Source organism: Sinocyclocheilus rhinocerous, unplaced genomic scaffold (assembly GCF_001515625.1).
Source record: "Sinocyclocheilus rhinocerous isolate Xijiao unplaced genomic scaffold, SAMN03320098_v1.1 scaffold751, whole genome shotgun sequence".
NCBI classification, from domain to species: domain Eukaryota; kingdom Metazoa; phylum Chordata; class Actinopteri; order Cypriniformes; family Cyprinidae; genus Sinocyclocheilus; species Sinocyclocheilus rhinocerous.
This window is the reverse complement of record NW_015657293.1, coordinates 370,029-389,014: the sequence shown is the minus strand read 5'-3', so window position 1 is coordinate 389,014 and position 18,986 is coordinate 370,029. Positions and strand designations below refer to the sequence as shown.

The window sequence follows — 18,986 nt, the reverse complement described above, 5'->3', positions numbered from 1 at the left end:
TCTCTGCTAACAACGACACAATCCATCTCTAACACCACACACTCTGAGACAGTGGGTGTACAGAGGAATGTCCTGATATATCCTGTCTGCTACAGTGTGTGTGTGTGTGTGATCAGAGGGACGTCTCTCACACACACATAGAGTAAAATTTTCTTCAATTTGAGTAAATTTTACTCGGGCAAATTTACTGTGTGTACAGAGGAATGTCCTGATATATCCTGTCTGCTACAGTGTGTGTGTGTGTGTGTGTGTGTGTGTGTGTGATCAGAGGGACGTCTCTCACACACACACACAGTATCTAATGGACTAAGTGGTTATCTTAGCTTTTGTACATTTACTATGGTAATAGCATTGTGTAGTTTGAAGCATGGCATGGTATATGAATATGAAAATCACTCAGCATGGAATACAGCTAGTTTAAGTTTAACTGAAACTTAAAATTATAAATAAAATAGTAATAATAGTTTATTTTATTTGTAAAATATTTAATTTAATTGTAATATTTTAAAAATTAAATTTGTATTAAAATGTTGCACTGAATAAAATATTAATAATATAATATTTTCATTTTAAAATTAAATTAAAATCGGACCTTACTATTTTAATTTAATATGTACTGAAATATAGTATTGTATAATGTAAGCTTAATTAATTTTCAAAATTACAAATATAAATGAAATAGATCTTAAAAATACTGTTTTAGGTTTTAAATAATTGTGATATTTTGATAATTTAATATGTATTTAAATGTATTGAATAATGCAAGTTTAATGACATTTAAATATATATATATATATATATATATATATATATATATATTCATATTATAACAATATATTAATATTAATAAAATATAAATATATAATATTTTTTAATTTAATAATTTATGATTATGAAATGTTGTACTGAATGATGAAAGCTTATTAAAATTACAAAAATAAATACTTATTTAAGCTTTAAATCATTTTAATAATAAATTTTTTATTAAAATGTATTGAATAATGTAAGTTAAATTTTTAAAATGACTAAAATATATCAAACAAATACTGTTTTAAGTTTTAAATAATTTTTATATTTTAATCATTTATTCTGTATCGAAATGTTGTATTAAATAATGCAAAATAAAAGCCTTTTCACTTGTGCCCCCAGACTTTTGGAGACCATTGTATATCAAAGTACCATAGTATTACCACCTAATAACAATGAGATTCCAGTGCTCATTTATTTTATGGATTATTGATTGATTATTGATGTTGACCGAACTCACCAATTCCAGCTGTTTCCAATTGGCTTCGATCTGTTGCTGTGCCTTCCGTCCATCATGGAAATGCTGTGAGAGAGAAGGATGAAGAAATTAATCACTAATTTATTCAGATTCAGCATAGGTTTACATAAATGAAGGCAAATTTAATCTCATTACTGTCATGAAGGAACAACTGAAATTAAGGAGCTCTCATTTGCAGTTAAAGAAGATATGAATAATTGAAAAAATACAATCAGAATTATCTGAGTGCATGTAAGCCTGTACCCGAGAGGAATAATTATTATCATATAATTATGTACTTTTATTAGGTTGTGGATTTAAATGTATATTAAGGCATTCTCAAAGACCAACATTTTTTGGTTTAAATGTTGATTTGAAGCGTCAGTTTTTGAATTATTGTTACTACAGTCAAACCTGAACACAGAACGCATTTTGTTATACAAAACATTAAAATTATTTAAAAATGTAACAAAAATAAACAGCAATGCTTTATCAGACCTTAATCCTTCTGGGTCTGATCTGATTTCAACCTCTTATTTCAGTCTTCTGACTCATTTTGGCTATATGGTTATAGCCATACCAATTCATTTGAGTGTGTATAACTGTGTGTGTGTCTGTGAGTGTGTGTGCGTGGATGTGTCTGTTTTGCACTCTTGATGTTTTAGAGTGTAACCCCTTCCTTGCTGTCCACTTTTTTTACTAAATTGTAGTTGAATTATTGATTTTATTTTACATAGTTGCTGTGTTACAATAAACATGGTAATCCGCTATAATCACTTATTGTGCATCATTGTAAATGTGATTTTTGCTTGTCTAAATTATTTTCTGTCTATATTAGAATCGACAAAATGTCACAGACTGAACCCAGAACATTCCTGATTAATTCCTGTAACATTAATGCTTGTAATAAGTTTGAGTCGAGTCTCAGCTGCTGTCTGTGAAACACATGGACACCTGTAGTGAATGTCAGACGGTCGGATCTGTAGTAATGACACAGATTAGACTCAATATCCTGTTTATTACACAGACCGAGTCAGACAGCATCAAACATCAGCAGACCGTTCATATCAGTGCAATCTCACTGTCCATTTTACTTGGTTGAATGAATTTTACTGTATTTGAATACCAGAGTGTATATGGATCCTAAGTTGTTCTCTTAAAAAGGAGAAAAATGTAAAATACTTTCCAGATAAATGAGCAAGTCATGTGGTGTTTGACTGTCTGAAGAGCGTAAATACTACGGTTATGCAACACTTTCAAAACACTGATCTGTATATTTGATATATACATTTATTGAAAATTTGTTTTCTCAAATTTAGAAAATTATTTATAATATATAAATACATTTAAATAAAAAAACATAAATATATAATACATTAAATATTAATATATAAATATATAAGTAATATATAGATATTACATAAAATTCATATATTTTATGGTTAAAATTTAAATATTTGTAAAATGTATAAAATATTTAACATTTATTCTACAAAATGTTTTCACAGTCTAAGTTAGGATCTACTGTTTCTCTGTGGTAACTGAACTGATGTGTTTAGACCAGACAGAAAGACTGACAGTGAGAAAATGAGTGAATGAATGAATGAAAGTGTGTGAATGTGTTTAGTATTCATCGCTGAGTTTCTGGGCTGAATAAGGAATGCCGGCACGCAGCGTGTGAATAAAACCCTATAGAGCAGAAAGCATTATGGGTACAAAACCACACAGTCAGTCAATGCTGAAGGAGTCCAGTTGTGTCTCGCATAGCGATCGAGAGTTTTAAAGCCTGTTTGAAGTGATTGAACAAACACATACAGAAGATAGTATATTTCTCATTCAATTATGGCATTTAAAGCATTTTTCTACTGCTGTTGAGCTTTATTAAACCTCTCAGTTTTTTACAAACAGATAAACGTGAAAACGCGCACACGCACACACACACACACACACACAAAGGGCGAAAGTGTTCAACAACCGTCCAATTCTTCTGCTTTTTGCGGCCCATTAGAACAAACCAACAAAGTGAAACCTAAGCTCACAGCTGATCTGGAATCAGTCTTTAAAGTTTCATCCAATCAGAGGAAGTCTCCCTATTCTTAAAGAGGAAGTTGACCTCTAGTTGTTTTTTAAAAACAAAGCTTCACTGAGAACTTTTCCGTTAGAACAGCTGAGAAAAGAACAAGAAAATAAATAACAGAGAAACAGAGAACAGATGAAAGAGATGAGACTGAACAATACTGACACTGCTTCAGAGATGATTTGAATCATTCATGCGTCATACACACACATACAAGAGATAAATGCAGACTTGGATCAAAAACAAAGCAACTGGTCTACCTCAACAGCACAATAGCAAATGCACTGACATTAGAGTTTCTTCCACTATAAATAAAATAAAAATGTAAATAAAACTTAAAATATTAAATTAAATACACATAAAAATGTTATTAAATTAAAAGCACACAATAAACTTAAAAAAGAAACATAGCAACAAAATCAAATAAAATATAAAAATAAAATAATATAGCAACTACACTGACATTAAACTTCTTTCCACTATAAATAAAATAATAATTAAAATAAAATAAAAATTGATAAAATAAAACAAAAATAAAAACATTAAATAAAAATGCAATACACATTTTATAATAAATTAAAATGAACATAAAAATATCATAACACAGGAAATTACATAAAGTAAAATTACAAAATAAAAAACAATAAATAAAAATAAAAAACAATAAAAATAAAACAAAACAAACCAAAATAAAATAAAATTGTATTGCTGAAATCACTGCAACTTCTAGATATCAATTTCAGAGAAACGGGCTCTTAAACAACACATAAAAACGAAACTAACTGCATCTGGTTGCTTTACATGTCTGTAAGACAGTCTCTTCCTAAGTAGGTGGTTCCTGGCCTGAATACGGATTTATGCTGTTAGCCAAAAGTCTGGCTACACAAAACCAGTCTGGTCTTTGTCATAAACTTATGTGCTTTTGTTTTTTGTTCTTCTCTTGTTTCTGGTTTTCCCTGCAGAAGCTCAGCTAGTGATTTCTGGATCTGGATGAGTGTGGTGATATGAAGCAGCAGCTCTCAGGTTCAGGACTGATCATCTGAACTACTGAGCGAGGCCTACAGATGGAGCATGTCTCAAACACACACGTTATACAAGTTACAAGTCAGCATAAAGCTTCTTCAACAATAGGTTTAATAGAGAATTACAGCACCAGACCATATGCTGTCTGGATTAAACACGGGAAAAACGGAGAAAGACTGTTCTTAATTCATTCTCTACTGCAAAATGCATTAACTAAAGGATAAACTATAAGTTTGCAAATATATATATACGTGCACAAATATATCCAAAAATGGCACGTGTATCAAATCAGCAGAATGAAGCAATGAACTGAGGTAGACAAAAGAAAGAGATGGATAGACAGACAGATAAAGAGAGAGAAAGAAGAGGTTTATGAAACAGGAGAGAAGCAGCATTCTAGGAAATCGGCCAGACAGACACCATGGAGCCCCGCTCAGTGTGTGTGTGAGAGTGTTGAATGCTGGGAAATCTGCGTTCTTCAGGTTAATACCTAAATGCCTTCATCTTATTTGCTAAATGAAAGATGCACGTCGTGTTCGGACGCCGCTCCGGTCATTAGTTCAGTGCTGTCTGGACATATAAATCATACAGTCGATGACCTCGAGAGCTCAATGTCTCCATATAATTCATATATACACACTAGAAACTTTCAGTCTAAACACACAACAGCATCTCTGTTTATGGAAAAAAAGAGAGAGATGTGCTATAATTCTGAAAAATATCATCATTTAGAAGAGAAAATGTCTTGATGATGAGCTATATATATATATATATATATATATATATATATACATACATACACACACACACACACACATAACTCTATAAACATATCATCCCAAGCTTGTAAGGCACATGATATCAGTCACAGCCTATATCCTACATGACTAAAAAAATCACAGACAAATAATATAATATAATTTCAAACGAAGTGGTAGTTACCTTGCTGTCTATGGGAGGGTCAGAGAGCCCTGAGAATTCATCAAAAATATCTTAAATTGTGTTCCGAAGATGAACGAAGGTCTTACGGGTTTCGAACAACACGAGGGTGAGTAATTAATGACAGAATTTTCATTTTTGGGTGAACTAACCCTTTAAACACCTAAGATCTGGATGAAAAAGAGAAACGGATGGACATTGTGTGTGTTTATATGTAATTAAATGTGCCACACTCTTCAGAAAATCATCCCACCAATGACTGACTTATCCTCTCTGTATATTAAACTTGAATAGAAGACATTATTTTAACCAAATTGCACGTTTCACAGTCGTACCTTTATCTAAATGTTCGTTCACTCACCGCTTTCCTCTCTGTTTTGATTTCCTGTGCGTATCGCGTGAGTTCGGCGATGATCTGTGACGTCATGTTCTCTCCGATGACCTCATGCTGTCCGGCGTAATCGTTCAGCTCGTTTAGCGTCGAATGAAACGCGCGACACCATGTGTACCTAAGACAGGACGGAGACACATACATGAATATATCTGAATCCATCAGCTAATTTAAGTGGGTTAAATGCTGATTCAGACAACTGGATTTAGACCAAACAAATCTAATATCAATCATGAAAGAAATGAGAAAAATGAAACATACTTATTCTCGTCTTCCTCTTTCTTCTTAGGCTGGTATTTCTTGGACAGATTCCTGTGCAAAATTAAAAAACAAGAAATAAATGACTGCATATGTTTACAATGCTACCATACTTACTACCATAAGTTATACTGTAAGTCCTTCTACAAGGTACACTACATCTGGTAACTCTGTATTTATATACTATACTGATATACTATATTAAAAAAAAAAATGTGCAGTATGAAACCAGAGCATACTGTTATAGGCCACTCATTAAAAACTATGCACTCTTACAACCATCTGCGACATATTACAATATAAACACCATTACATAAACATTGTCAGAATATCTCAGCTTTCCATCATAAGCAATTTATTGGCATAAATATGCAGTATCATTAATAGTGAAATGCTATGAAACCACGAGCCTTTACAATGTGCAAAAGCACCATATTTTTACTTTGAAACATGCAGCACTTACATGTATTTCATAAAATCATCACCTTTTAATAATCACATTAAGCTATTTGACAATTCCTGTTTTTTCCATCACCAAATTTAAAGCTTATTAAAAACATATTTCATGACCTTACATTTTTTTACAACTTTTTTTATGCACACACATGCTCCTAAATACATTTTAGAGTTTGCACACTATTTTTAGTCACACATATTTATATTGGTTCAAATATTGTTTCTTCCACAAGCTATGCAAAACTATGCCAAAAGGGTACAATATTTTTTTCTCAATAAAAAACAAAAATTTAATATTTATTAAAAATTCATTTATGAATAAGAACAAACTAATCTAAGATTTTAAGAATAAATAATCTACCTATTTATCTATGAATTAATGAATAAATCAATCCATGAATGAAATAAATACATTTATCTAGGAAACTGAATTTTTAGACTTTTTAAGGACCCGCTGACCCCGTTTTTATTCACACATGCTCCTAAATTCATTTTACAGTTTGCACACTTTTATTTTTAGTTGCAAATGCACCTAAAACGCTTGCACTGTTGAGCCCTGTGTGTGCTATACTGTATCCCACAATACAATGTGTGCTTGACTTTTAATTTTCACTAAATGAACATTAACTATAAGTAATATTTTAACTTGATTCTTGTTCTGACTGCCACAAGTTAAATAACCATTTTATTTAGAAGAAAAAAGGTAATACTGTATTGCCGAATCAAACATGCAACATACTACTGTTTGAAATGATTACCATATATGCAGTTTAACATACTATAAAAATTAAATAAACCATTAAATAGTTGGCTGTATTCAGTGTATACTTCAGTGCAGTATGCAGAAACAGTGTGCTAGTATTCCATTGCAGAGATGCAATGTTAAAGCAAGTTTATAAACCAATCAGAGAGCCCAAATGAGAAAAGCAACCAATCAAAATGCTTAGTGCAAAGAAACAATCAAAAGAGGAAATTCAAATATAGAACTCTTGGACTTTTTGTCTCTGTATTCCTACATTAACATGGAAACACAACATGTGTGTGTGTGTGTGTGTGTGTGTGTGGAAACTGTGACACAAAGGCTGTCTTTCTTTCATTGTAGCCTTTCTCGTCACTGTCAGATGTTTCTCTGTGTATTCTATTATCACCACCAGCTATAAATACAGAGCGTCTGCTCATCGTCACCACCTCAGGGCAGGTGTGTGTGTGTGTGTGTGTGTGTGTGTTTGTTCATACTGCACCTTGCCAAAGGGAAAAAAACACACTAAAATAAATAAACACACACTCACGCACACGCCCACAGCGAGACAAACACCTCTTAACCCCCCCTCAGTCTCTCTGCCACTGTTTTCTGCACATATTCTTCAGAATAGCACATTAACATACTAATATTACTATTGCACTGCGTTCTCAGCACACATTAAACACACACAACCGTCACACTACATGCAGCACTGTATCCCACGATGCAATGCACTCGACTTGACCTTTCTTTTACAGTGTGATAAATGACATGGAAGTAATATCAACCATAATTTTAACATTTGTGACTCAAATAATATAAATATTTGATAGGAAAAAGATTGAATTTAAAAGATGCTATAAAGTTCTTATTTCCAATGTATTCATTCATTCATCCATTCATGAATTAATAAATAAATTATGAATTTCTATCTATCTATTAATTAATGTATTAATCTATCTATAAATGTATTAATAAATAGTCTACCTATCTATCTATTCATTTATAAATAAACTAAACTATGAATGAATAAATATCTATAAATTTGAATAATCTATGAATTTGAATACATTCATATTCAATTGATATTTTTTATATTTCAAAGTAATGCTAATAAATGTATCAACAAGTTATCTATTTATCGATCTATGAATGAATGAATACACTAATCTATAAATGAAGAAATAAATTGATCTATGAATTTGAATAAATTAATCAATGAACAATGAATAAATAATCTACCTGTTTCTATGAATTTGATTAGTCAATTAATCATATTTAATTAATGAATAAATTAATCTATAAATAAAAATGCATAGATTATGCATTTATAGTCGTAGATTATAAATATATTAATTCATAAATAAATGTATCTATGAATTTGAATATTCATCTATTAATGAATGAATACATTAATTTGTGCATTTATGAATAAATCATCTATCTATAAATATGAATAAATGAATCTATAACTTTATGTATACATTAATCTACAAATGTATAATAAATAATCTTAATAAATACTTATCTATTAATTTCTGAATTTTGAAAAACTGTTTACCAACCAACCCACCTATCTACATATCTGTCTTTCAATCTACCTATCTATCACATCTGGATGCGTTTTCGACTGCACAACATTATATGACTGTTTCTGCAACACTGCAATTTCCTTTCCTGAAGATAAATAAAATTTGCTCTGTTCCTGTCTTTCACACACACACTCACACACTCACACACACACACACTCACACACTCACACACACACACACACACACACACACTCAATATTGACTATAATCTTAGCTAATTCGCTTTTCATGCATGCAAGTCCCTGTCTGGATCAGGATATCTGGGATATTAGTGTGTGTGTGTACGTGTGTGTGTGCATATATGCATGCATGTTTATCAAAAACTGTAAGTGTGCATGTGCTAGTGTATTAATATAGATGCAACTGAAGCTGTATCCCATACAAAAACTGCCATGGTATTATCATAAATATATACCATGGAAGAAAAAAACAAGGACATTTGTTTTGTTTTTTATTACCACAACTAAAATGGGAATGTCAATTCAGCACCATTTAACATGGTAAATATGATATTCAAATGTGTATATTAAAGAATCATGGAACTGCCAAATGTACTGTTTTGTAAAGGATGAAAACATGATCATTTGTTTATACCATCTGACCACAGAATGCAATTCTATCACGCAGTGTATCTGAGGTTATAAGTGCAGTTCATCACATCCAGTAACAGGCTGGTATGAGTGTGTGTGTGTGTGTGTTAGATGGCTGAACCCCCTGCTGTGTCTGGGAATTAAAGGGGTTTCCCACTGCTATCTGGAGGGGGATGATGTACAGTCAGTGTGTGTGTGTGTGTGTGTGAGAGAGAGAGAGTTTTAAATCCTATCACTGGAATGGGGGGCGGAGTCGTGGCACGTGATTGGCTGCTGCAAATGTAGGTCACCAACGAGGAACACCATGCTGGCACCTTGTTACCACGGAAACCTGCATTTTCTTCCCAAACGTACACACACAGAAAACACAAATGTTGCCCTTTCTTCCTGTATCCTTGAGCTGTCGGCAGCAACATCACAGGTGTAATTAATGTATGTGTGTGTGTTTAACTGTCTAGTCTTTATTTTTAAACGAACACTCTATGAAGTACAAGCAGCTGCACCTGTCTTTATTTACACAGACATGACAGATGCATTTCAGGGGTTAAAGTGGGGTTTTGGGTGAAGGAACCCTAAGATCTGATGGTGATCCTGGTGGCACAGGTGAGATAAGACATGGCCTCTGACCTATCAAGCCACAAAAGTATTCTACATAATTACCTGTGTTGAAAAACAGCTTTAAAAGGTCTCCAAGCTTGATCAGACTTATCTGTTGACTGATTTTAAAGAGGTTTTCACAGGCTTGGCAAGGCTGAGAGTCTAGATTAAACCAGCTAAGACCAGAAAACCAGCTTAAAATGGTAATCTGTCAGGGTCTATACATATATTCACTAGAAAGCTAAATAAATACATATACACTGAAAGGAATGGTGCAGGATTTATTTTGGAATGATTTTCACTCAGAAATTCCTAGTAAATTTCACAATGAATTACAATAAAATGGCAATAACACACTGAAATTTTGAAGTAGAAATAGTAGAAATAGTAGGAACGGTATTTTCTCATGAATCATGTCACTCATTGTTTTTAAAAAGTCATTCAAATTTTTAAATTACTTAAAAAAAAAGATTTTAGAAAAGTAATTTCAAAAGTCATCTTTACGGTCTATAAGCATAAATATTTGTTGTATTTTTTATTTTTTTTTATGTACACCATGCGTTTTGTGTATATGTTTTGGTTACATCTGCATGATAGCAATATCACTTTCACAGACACATTGGCCTCTGATGATCACCTGTGTACACAACAGTCACACAGCATATTACTCTTCCTAATTCTGCAGTATAATCAGTATAATATGCATATTTAAGGATGTTATGTTTTTTTTGTTATTTATTCTGCAACTGAAAATGACCCATTCCATGATAAAAGCCTGTATACATCATTAAAAAGTCTTCATGTATAAGGTTTACGCAAACGAAAATATTTAGTGCAGTTGTATTAATCACAGAGGCTGATGCAACACTCACCTGATCTGTCTTGCATAGTTAAGCTCGATCTCAGTCCTTTCCTTCACAAATTTGGTGTATTTTTCCACAAAGTCGATTCCCCACTGCGTGTGCTTTTCCAGGTTATCAAACTGATCCTGAGAGAAAGAGAGAGAGAGAAATATGTTAAAGCTGGCACAATAACAGTGCAGACTGTTTCGACATCCTTATTCAGTTGTTGAAACAAAAACAAATGTTCCACAGCAAGAAAGGTTCACCAAACAGACACCGCAGGGCGTCACAAGCAAAGGTGACATTCTATTAAGTCAAAAGGAAGTGGACAGGAAAAGCCCACCCTGATACTGACATGAAAGAGAGTACTGTCAAAAATAGTGACCAAATGCATGAGCTATTTTCACTTTATTTGCTAAAGTGATGTTACTACTAAGTGCAAACTAAACAGTATGAGGTTGAAAAAAAAATAGTATAGATGTAAATGCAGTTTTACATTCAAAATTTGCCAGGATTTTAAGTCAAAGCACAAATCATTGTCCACTGTACATAAATTGTAAACTGCATAATTCACAAATTAAAGCCAGGATCATCTACTGCATCAAGTTCAAGATGTTTCTGAAGGTTTCCTATCAGAAAAACACAAGGAACCAGTTTTATAGACTGAGCGGTCCAAGTTGTATTAAAAACTGAAATCTGGAAGTGAATGCAGGTGCGTTTATGTTTCCAGGATACGTAAATATAACCTCTTTACAACACACAAACACACCACAGAAATGAGTCCTAGAAGCAGACGCAATCCATTTTTACACCTCAGCTAACGCTGATCACATATTTGAGATGTGAGAGGCTCAGTTTAAGAGCCTGGTGCATGTTGGGTAAAATATGACAGAAAATACTTAATACTTGTATTTGATCCAATATCGGTATCTGACAAGAAAGAAATCCTATATACTGTATTAACAACCTACGAAGCATGGATTGTGCAAAAACAACCCAAAAAATGCCATGCATTAGGAAACACAACAGGACGTTCTAGCTAACGTCCCTCTATTGTATTCTACAATCTTTTCAAATCACATAAAAATTCCATTCAGAACCAAAACTTCTTTTAAGTCCGCTGTCATAAAAGCACCTGTTTGAAGGTTCAAATTGTTCCAAACCTATATGAATTTCTTTCTTCTTAACATAAAAGAAGATATTTTCAAGAATTTAGGTAACCAAACAGTTTCTGGTCCCCATTGACTTCCATAGTATTTTTTTTTCTTCCATGTAATGAAAACCAATAAATCAAAAACACTGATCTTAAGAACCTACAATGAAATCAAGAAATTTTTTCACTGCTAAAAAAACAACAACAGCAACTCAAAAATCCTACACAGCCAAAATGCTTCTTGATAACAAAGCATTGCTTTGCTGAACCGAAGAACCATTTAAAATCTTTACAGTGCACAATAAAATCACACCATCAACTTTACTTGGCACATTAGACAGAAACTACTCTGAATTCAACAAGTAAATGGTATCGTAGTAACGCTTCGATCACCTTCGTTTGACTCCAGCATCCCCCCATTTTCTCTTCAACCATCTCGAAGTCTGAAGAATCCAGTCAGATATTCGCTCACACACTCCCTCCGTCCGAACAAGCGTTAGATGCACAAAACCATTTCACTTTCTCCTTATGAAAGAAGACACCACTGTTCAATTCCTGTTCGTGCAAACTGACTCTGCATGCATTCAGCCAGCAGACAGGATGAACGCTCAAACCTTGTGTGTTTGTGCACACAGGATGTACATGTGGGTGATGATCTAGGTTTCTGCACTACATATTAGAACTTTCGGTCTATTGTTTAAAGGTACAGTTCACCAAAAATTCAAATTTGGTCATTATTTACTCACCATTATGTCATTCCAAACCAATATGAATTTCTTGAGGAGAAACCTTCATGCAGCTATTTTCATATAATGCCAGTTAAAACTAAACTAAATGAAACCAAAAAGCATTATAAATGTACAGTAAAAAAGTCCAAACAACTTGCATGCTAAATTCCATGTCTCACGAAATAGCTTTGCGTGAGGAACAGACTGAAATTTTGTACAAATTTCAATGCACAACATTATTAAACACCCCCACATAAATCATATGGACTACGTTTATTCTATCGTTATTGTGTTTTTTGTTTTGTGGTCACTATAAATTATCAATACATGTAAAGAACCACACGGAAATCTAATAAATAACAGCATTTGGGTTTGGAACGACACGAGGGTGTGTAAACAATGACTGAATTTTCATTTCTGGTGCTATTAAAACTAGCAATGGAAGAATAGAGCTAAGAAACACACACTGTACCAAAGTCCCCTGTCAGCATCTGGGTAATTCAAATGACCTAATACGATTAGCCAGCCTCATTTAAACACAGATCACCTCCTCTTACACAACACAGTCTTTAGTCCACACAGCAGAGACAAGAAACACTAGAAGAGCAGCAGCTGAAGGTTTCAAGAAGGCAAATTGAAAATCTGCTGTGTGATCGTCTTGTGGTTTTGATCAGTGAGACGACGTATTATGTGACAAACGGATGCTCGGTCGTCTGACATTTTCAGCAATGCAAAGATGTCTATATGAAATAGGGATGGGCGATATGGGCTTTAAAAAATATCACGATATTTCTGGTATTTATTGCGATAACGATATCAATGACGATAATTCAGGGAATCCTGTTTCTTTAGAGAAAAGTATTATCTTTCCTATTTTTACCCAAAATAGGGTGTTGTGAGCATTAATGAGTACACACGTAATGTAAAGACTGTTCAATTCATACTGGAAGCCGGAGGGCGCTCTTGTACAGAAACTCCACATATCCATAGCAGAAGTAATACTACTGACGACGCTCCAGGAAGGTATCCAGTTATCGCTGAATAAAACGCACAATGAGAAAGAGACATTTTAACTGATGAAACTTGAGGAAAATAAACATACGATTACACAAAATATATGGTTTATCTGTGTTCTTCAATCTTGGGTATTTTTATAAGGAAAGTATATTTATAATGCAATGTTAATCGACGTGGCCTTTATCACTGTATATAATCCTATCATCCTGTAATATGAAACCACGTCTGGTCACAAAAAGAAGTATTTCAAACACACGACTAGGTTATTAAGTTAATTTGGAGAAAAAGCATGTCAATAAATTATATCTTTGTTGGACAACAGGTTTGTAAACAGGCTCATATACATGCAAAACTGTATCGCACACATGTTACTGTAGTACATTTATTCAGACCAATTTTTTGTGCACTGTACAGCCCTAACCAAACCAGTTACAGCTCGAGCTCCTCATTTAGCGATATAGGCTACTCCTCCTCAATTTCATGTCCGCCTTCCGCGATGTCGCAAACAGAAATATGTCAACAACTAGACTTTATCGTTATTATCACGGGAAGACTAATTCTTATCGTGGGGAGAATTTTTACCGATATATCGCAAACGATAAGATATCGCCCATCCCTACTATGAAGTGCAAGAGAAATCTAAAAGACTAAACTAACTCTATGAAAGCCAAAGTCCTCTGCAACCAGCAGTAAAGATGCTTTGTGTCGCTGTTCACGTGGGCAGATTTTGCAATTCTTGAGGCGTCAAAGTATCAAAAACATCAAAACTTGACATCACCTTGTAGGGACATCCCCACATGGAAAACTTTTTCTAAGAGGGACTAAATAATGTGTTATTTCACGTCTAAGAATAGTACAAATGCTCAGTTGGTTTAACATTAAAGTAAAGGTTAGGGTTGGTATCATCCAATTTACATGTGCAGTTATATATTTAGCAGACACGCGCATCCATAATGACTTAAAAATGAGGAACAGCACAACAAAAGTGACTCATCCAAGAACAGTTACCATAAACGGTAAAAGTATAGTGTTATAATGGCAAGTTAATGTGCTGATGTATTAACAGACACCACCATTAAACAACAAACCAAGCAATTTCACTGAGAAATATCATGCAACCACAAACTATACAGAATTAAATGTTTCCTGTTAAAACTCTATATAATATGATTGTTTGGTGCAGTATTGCAACACAAAAGCATTAGCATATTCATTTACCCTCTGAGTTGACAACACTTTAGTCCATGGTTCTTTAAATGATGAAGCGGCCCCCATCTCTTGCGCCCAAACCAGTTCTAAAATCAAAACCAGGACCAAGACCGCCTGTCCGATTCAAACCAGCACAATTCTCCGGTCAAAACCAGTCCGTCCGCCAGTATCAAATGCTGATTCCAGTGTAATAATGGTGGATTATAATCCAGATTCTGTCTTTATCCACAGATTAAACCCCTCAAACCAGCATAAAGCAGACATACTTCACATCTGGAGCTGATCCAACGAGCGTCTGGGTGCCAGATTTACAGTAGTTCAGTAGTTCTACTTCTTAATTCAAGCCCAGACATTATCAACGACCAAAGAGCACCAGAAAGATCCAGCACAGCTCCCGCAAGCAAGTAACACACTACCTGATGAGGAATTTACATTCATATTTACATCCAGTCATTTAGCAGAACTTTCTATTTAAAGCAGCATACAAATGAGGAACACAACAACAATAGGTGATTCACAAAATAAGCGATTCGGCGCTTAGAATTTAGGTTAGAAGTTTCTAAGCATTAAAACATTTTCTAAACATTCAGTTTTGGTTGTTCAAATGTTAAAATTCTAGTTTTCTTAATGTATGTCTTAATGTAATTGTGTTAATGTTATATAACAAACTTAGTATAATGATGTCATTCGTAACAATTCAATATTATGGGAATGTTGGCTGGCAATCGTTATTGAATTTATTAATACTGTTTCATAAAAAAAGTTTACAATTATGTTCTTTTATAAAATATTGCTTTATCTATGTTGTATCCAGTACTGGGTAGATTACGTATAAATTGTAGTCCATTACTGATTACAAATTACATAATGGACATTGTAGTTAGTAACATAATCTGTTTAATTACACATATTAGGTAATGTGTTCTGAGTACTTTTGGATTACTTTTAGATTAGTTTTGAACTAACTCGTAAGAAAATATTTTCCATTCTTTGTTATCGTCAAAAAGTGCATTAAACATTACATTAAGTCAAGGTTTTTGCATACTGGGGTTCGTGAGGTGATGAAAAGCTAATAATTAACAAACAGGCCTAATAATGAAATCAAAATATCAAAATGTCAATTGCGCTATGGGCGTACCGAGTTCGAATCCCAGCTCGAGGACCTTTCCAGATCCCGCCCCCCTCTCTCTCGCTCCCACTTCGCTTCCTGTCATCTGTACACTGTCCTGTCATAACAAAGGCAAAACCTCAAAAATAAATCTTTAAAAAAAAGATCACATATGAATGACAGTTTATATATTTCATAAATTAGGCCCAATTTGCACATTTCGGCTCCAATGCACATTCAAACAATGTTGCAACAAGACCGTTTCCTCCAAACACTGTGAGAACATTTATCAAATACTACTAACATGATATGGAACGTTTGTTCATAATATTTTCACAGTGTTTACATTGTAACGTTCTCCGTTAGGGGGTAGAGGTGATGGAATCATTATATCCGCTGTAATCCAGAGTGGCGACTTCTGCAATAACATCCCGCCGTGTGCGGTGAGTTGCCGTGGATTAATGAGGGTCACGAAGGGCCACCAGCCGACCCTGAACAGAGAGCGAACAGACTGCAGAGCACCTGCATCCGCTGTGAACTCGTCCACTGGATGGAAACGAGGGATCGGAGAGAGGCTGAGCACACGTACATGCTCGGCTGTAGGCGTCAAAAAGGCGTTTAAAAATCAAAGCTCAGCCAGGTGGTGACTGAGCAACTGGAGGGAAAACTGGAGAGAATGACTCAGAGTGAGAGAGAGAAAGAAAGGAATTTAAAAGACGTCTGATATTCAAAACCCCCCTGGTGTCTTTTATCCGTAATACAAAGAAACACAAGCACACTTTCATGCGAGCACATACTTAAAAGGTTAGTTATTATTTACTCACTCTTGACTTGGAATAGATTGCACGAGTCATATGGACTACTAAGTGATCACAAGAAGCAAATTGCACAGCAACTACCCAGAAAAAACAGTAATCGTCCTTTCTTGGTGGTCGCTATGCCGTTGCTAGGGTGTTCTTGTAATTTCTAGTAGCAACTGCATAGCCACCACCCAGAAAACCCAGTAAGCACCCAAAACACCCATGCAACTGCATATAAACCACCCAGAATGCCCTAGTAACCGCATAGCAACCCCTCAGAACGCCCTAGCAACCACACAGGAAACATCCAGAACTCTCTAGTTAGCACCTATCAATGCCCCAGCAACCACCCAGAACACACTAGCAACTGCATAGCAACCACAAAGAACACTCTAGCAACCACACAGGAAACACCCAGAACTCTCTAGTAAGCACTTATCAAGACCCCAGCAACCACCCAGAACACCCAAGCAACTGCATAGCAACAACACAGAAAACCCAGCAACCACCCAGAACACACAAGAAACTGCATAGCAACAACACAGAAAACCCAGCAGTAACCCCCAGAACACCCAAGCAACTGCATAGCAACACAAAAAAACAGTAACTACCCAGAACACCCAAGCAACTGCGTAGAAACCACCCAAAATGCTCTAGTAACTGCATATCAACCCCTCAGAACGCCCTAGCAACCACATAGGAAACACCCAGAACTCTCTAGTTAGCACCTATCAATGCCCCAGCAACCACCAAGAACACCCTAGCAACTGCATAGCAACCACAGAGAAAAAAAATACAGTAATCACCCTTTCTGGGTCATCGCTATGCAGTTGCTTAGGGTGTTCTTCTTAGCATGAGAATAGCTGTATGACATATATTCCATCATCCAGAAACACATGCACACACGCCTCCTCGCTCTCTATAAATAGGCACTGTGTGCTCTGATGGGACACCCAGAAATCCTAGAGTTCACTCGTCTCTCATGAACTCATTAAATCCAAAGACTCTGAAGAGCAGAGCACTAGTCAGCATCCATCGCCATTACACATGTATTACTCTTAAACTTTGGCGTGTTTAAACTGTTTATGTTATTCCCCTAATCATGTGAGCAGAACCACCCAAAATACCTTAGCAACTGCATAGCAACCACCCAAAATGCCCTAGTAACTACATAGCAACCATCCAGAAAAAAAGGAATCACATTTTCTGGGTTGTTGCTATGCAGTTGCCAAGAGTTCTGGGTGGTTGCTATGCAGCTCCTAGTAACCACTGCATAGCCACCACCCAGGAACACCCTAGCAACTGGATAGCAACCACCCAGAAAACTCGGTAATCACCCAGAACGACCAAGCAACTGCATAGCAACTACACAGAATGCCGTAGTAACTGAATGCCCTAGCGACCACATTGCAACCAGCCAGAAAACCCTGGTGATCACCCAGAATGCCCTAGCAACTCCATAGCAACCAGCCAGAAAACCCTAGTAATCACCCAGAAGGCCCTAGTAACTGCATAGCAACCTTCCAGAAAAAACAGTAATCACATTTTCTGGGTTGCTCCTATGCAGTTGCTAAGGAGTTCTGGGTGGTTGCTATGCAGCTCCTAGTAGCCACTACATAGCCACCACCCAGACACACCCTAGCAACTGCATAGCAACCACCCAGAATGCCCTAGTAACTGAATGCCCTAGCAACCGCATAGCAACTAGCCAGTAAACCCTAGCAATCACCCAGAAGGCCCTAGCAACTGCATAGCAACTCTTCAGAATGCCCTAGCAACTGCAAAGCAACCAGCCAGAAAACCCTGGTAACCATCCAGAATGCTCTAGCAGCTCAAGAGCATCCAGCCAGAAAACCCTTGTAATCACCCAGAACACCCTCATATCTGCATAGCAATCACACAGAATGCCCTAACAACCACCCAGAACATTCTAGCACCCACATAGCAACCACCCAGAACACCCAAGTAACCACTTATCAATGCCCTAGCAACCATTTACAAAAAATATAGAAATTAAAGGGGTCATTGGATGGCTGCTACATGCACTTTTACAAGTTGTTTGAACTGAAATGTGTGTTGGCAGTGTGTGTACACAACCACCCTATAATGATAAAAATCCACCCAGTGGTTTTTTTTAATCTACTAAAATCTATCCCCCTTTCTCAAATCGAGCCGATCTCAGATGCCTGTCTGTGTGACG

General features: G+C 35.4%; 1 protein-coding gene across 1 annotated transcript in view; it reads right to left on the bottom strand.

Annotated features, from left to right (window-relative positions):
* Positions 1–18,986, bottom strand: part of LOC107720911 (formin-binding protein 1-like) — a 70,771-nt gene that overhangs the window by 39,269 nt on the left and 12,516 nt on the right. Inside the window, exons 2-5 of the mRNA XM_016528741.1 lie at positions 10,802–10,917; positions 5,956–6,006; positions 5,665–5,812; positions 1,268–1,330 (exon numbers count right to left, since the gene is read on the bottom strand). Coding sequence (XP_016384227.1) covers positions 1,268–1,330; positions 5,665–5,812; positions 5,956–6,006; positions 10,802–10,917 — 378 coding nt within the window. The remainder of the gene's footprint in view (positions 1–1,267; positions 1,331–5,664; positions 5,813–5,955; positions 6,007–10,801; positions 10,918–18,986) is intronic.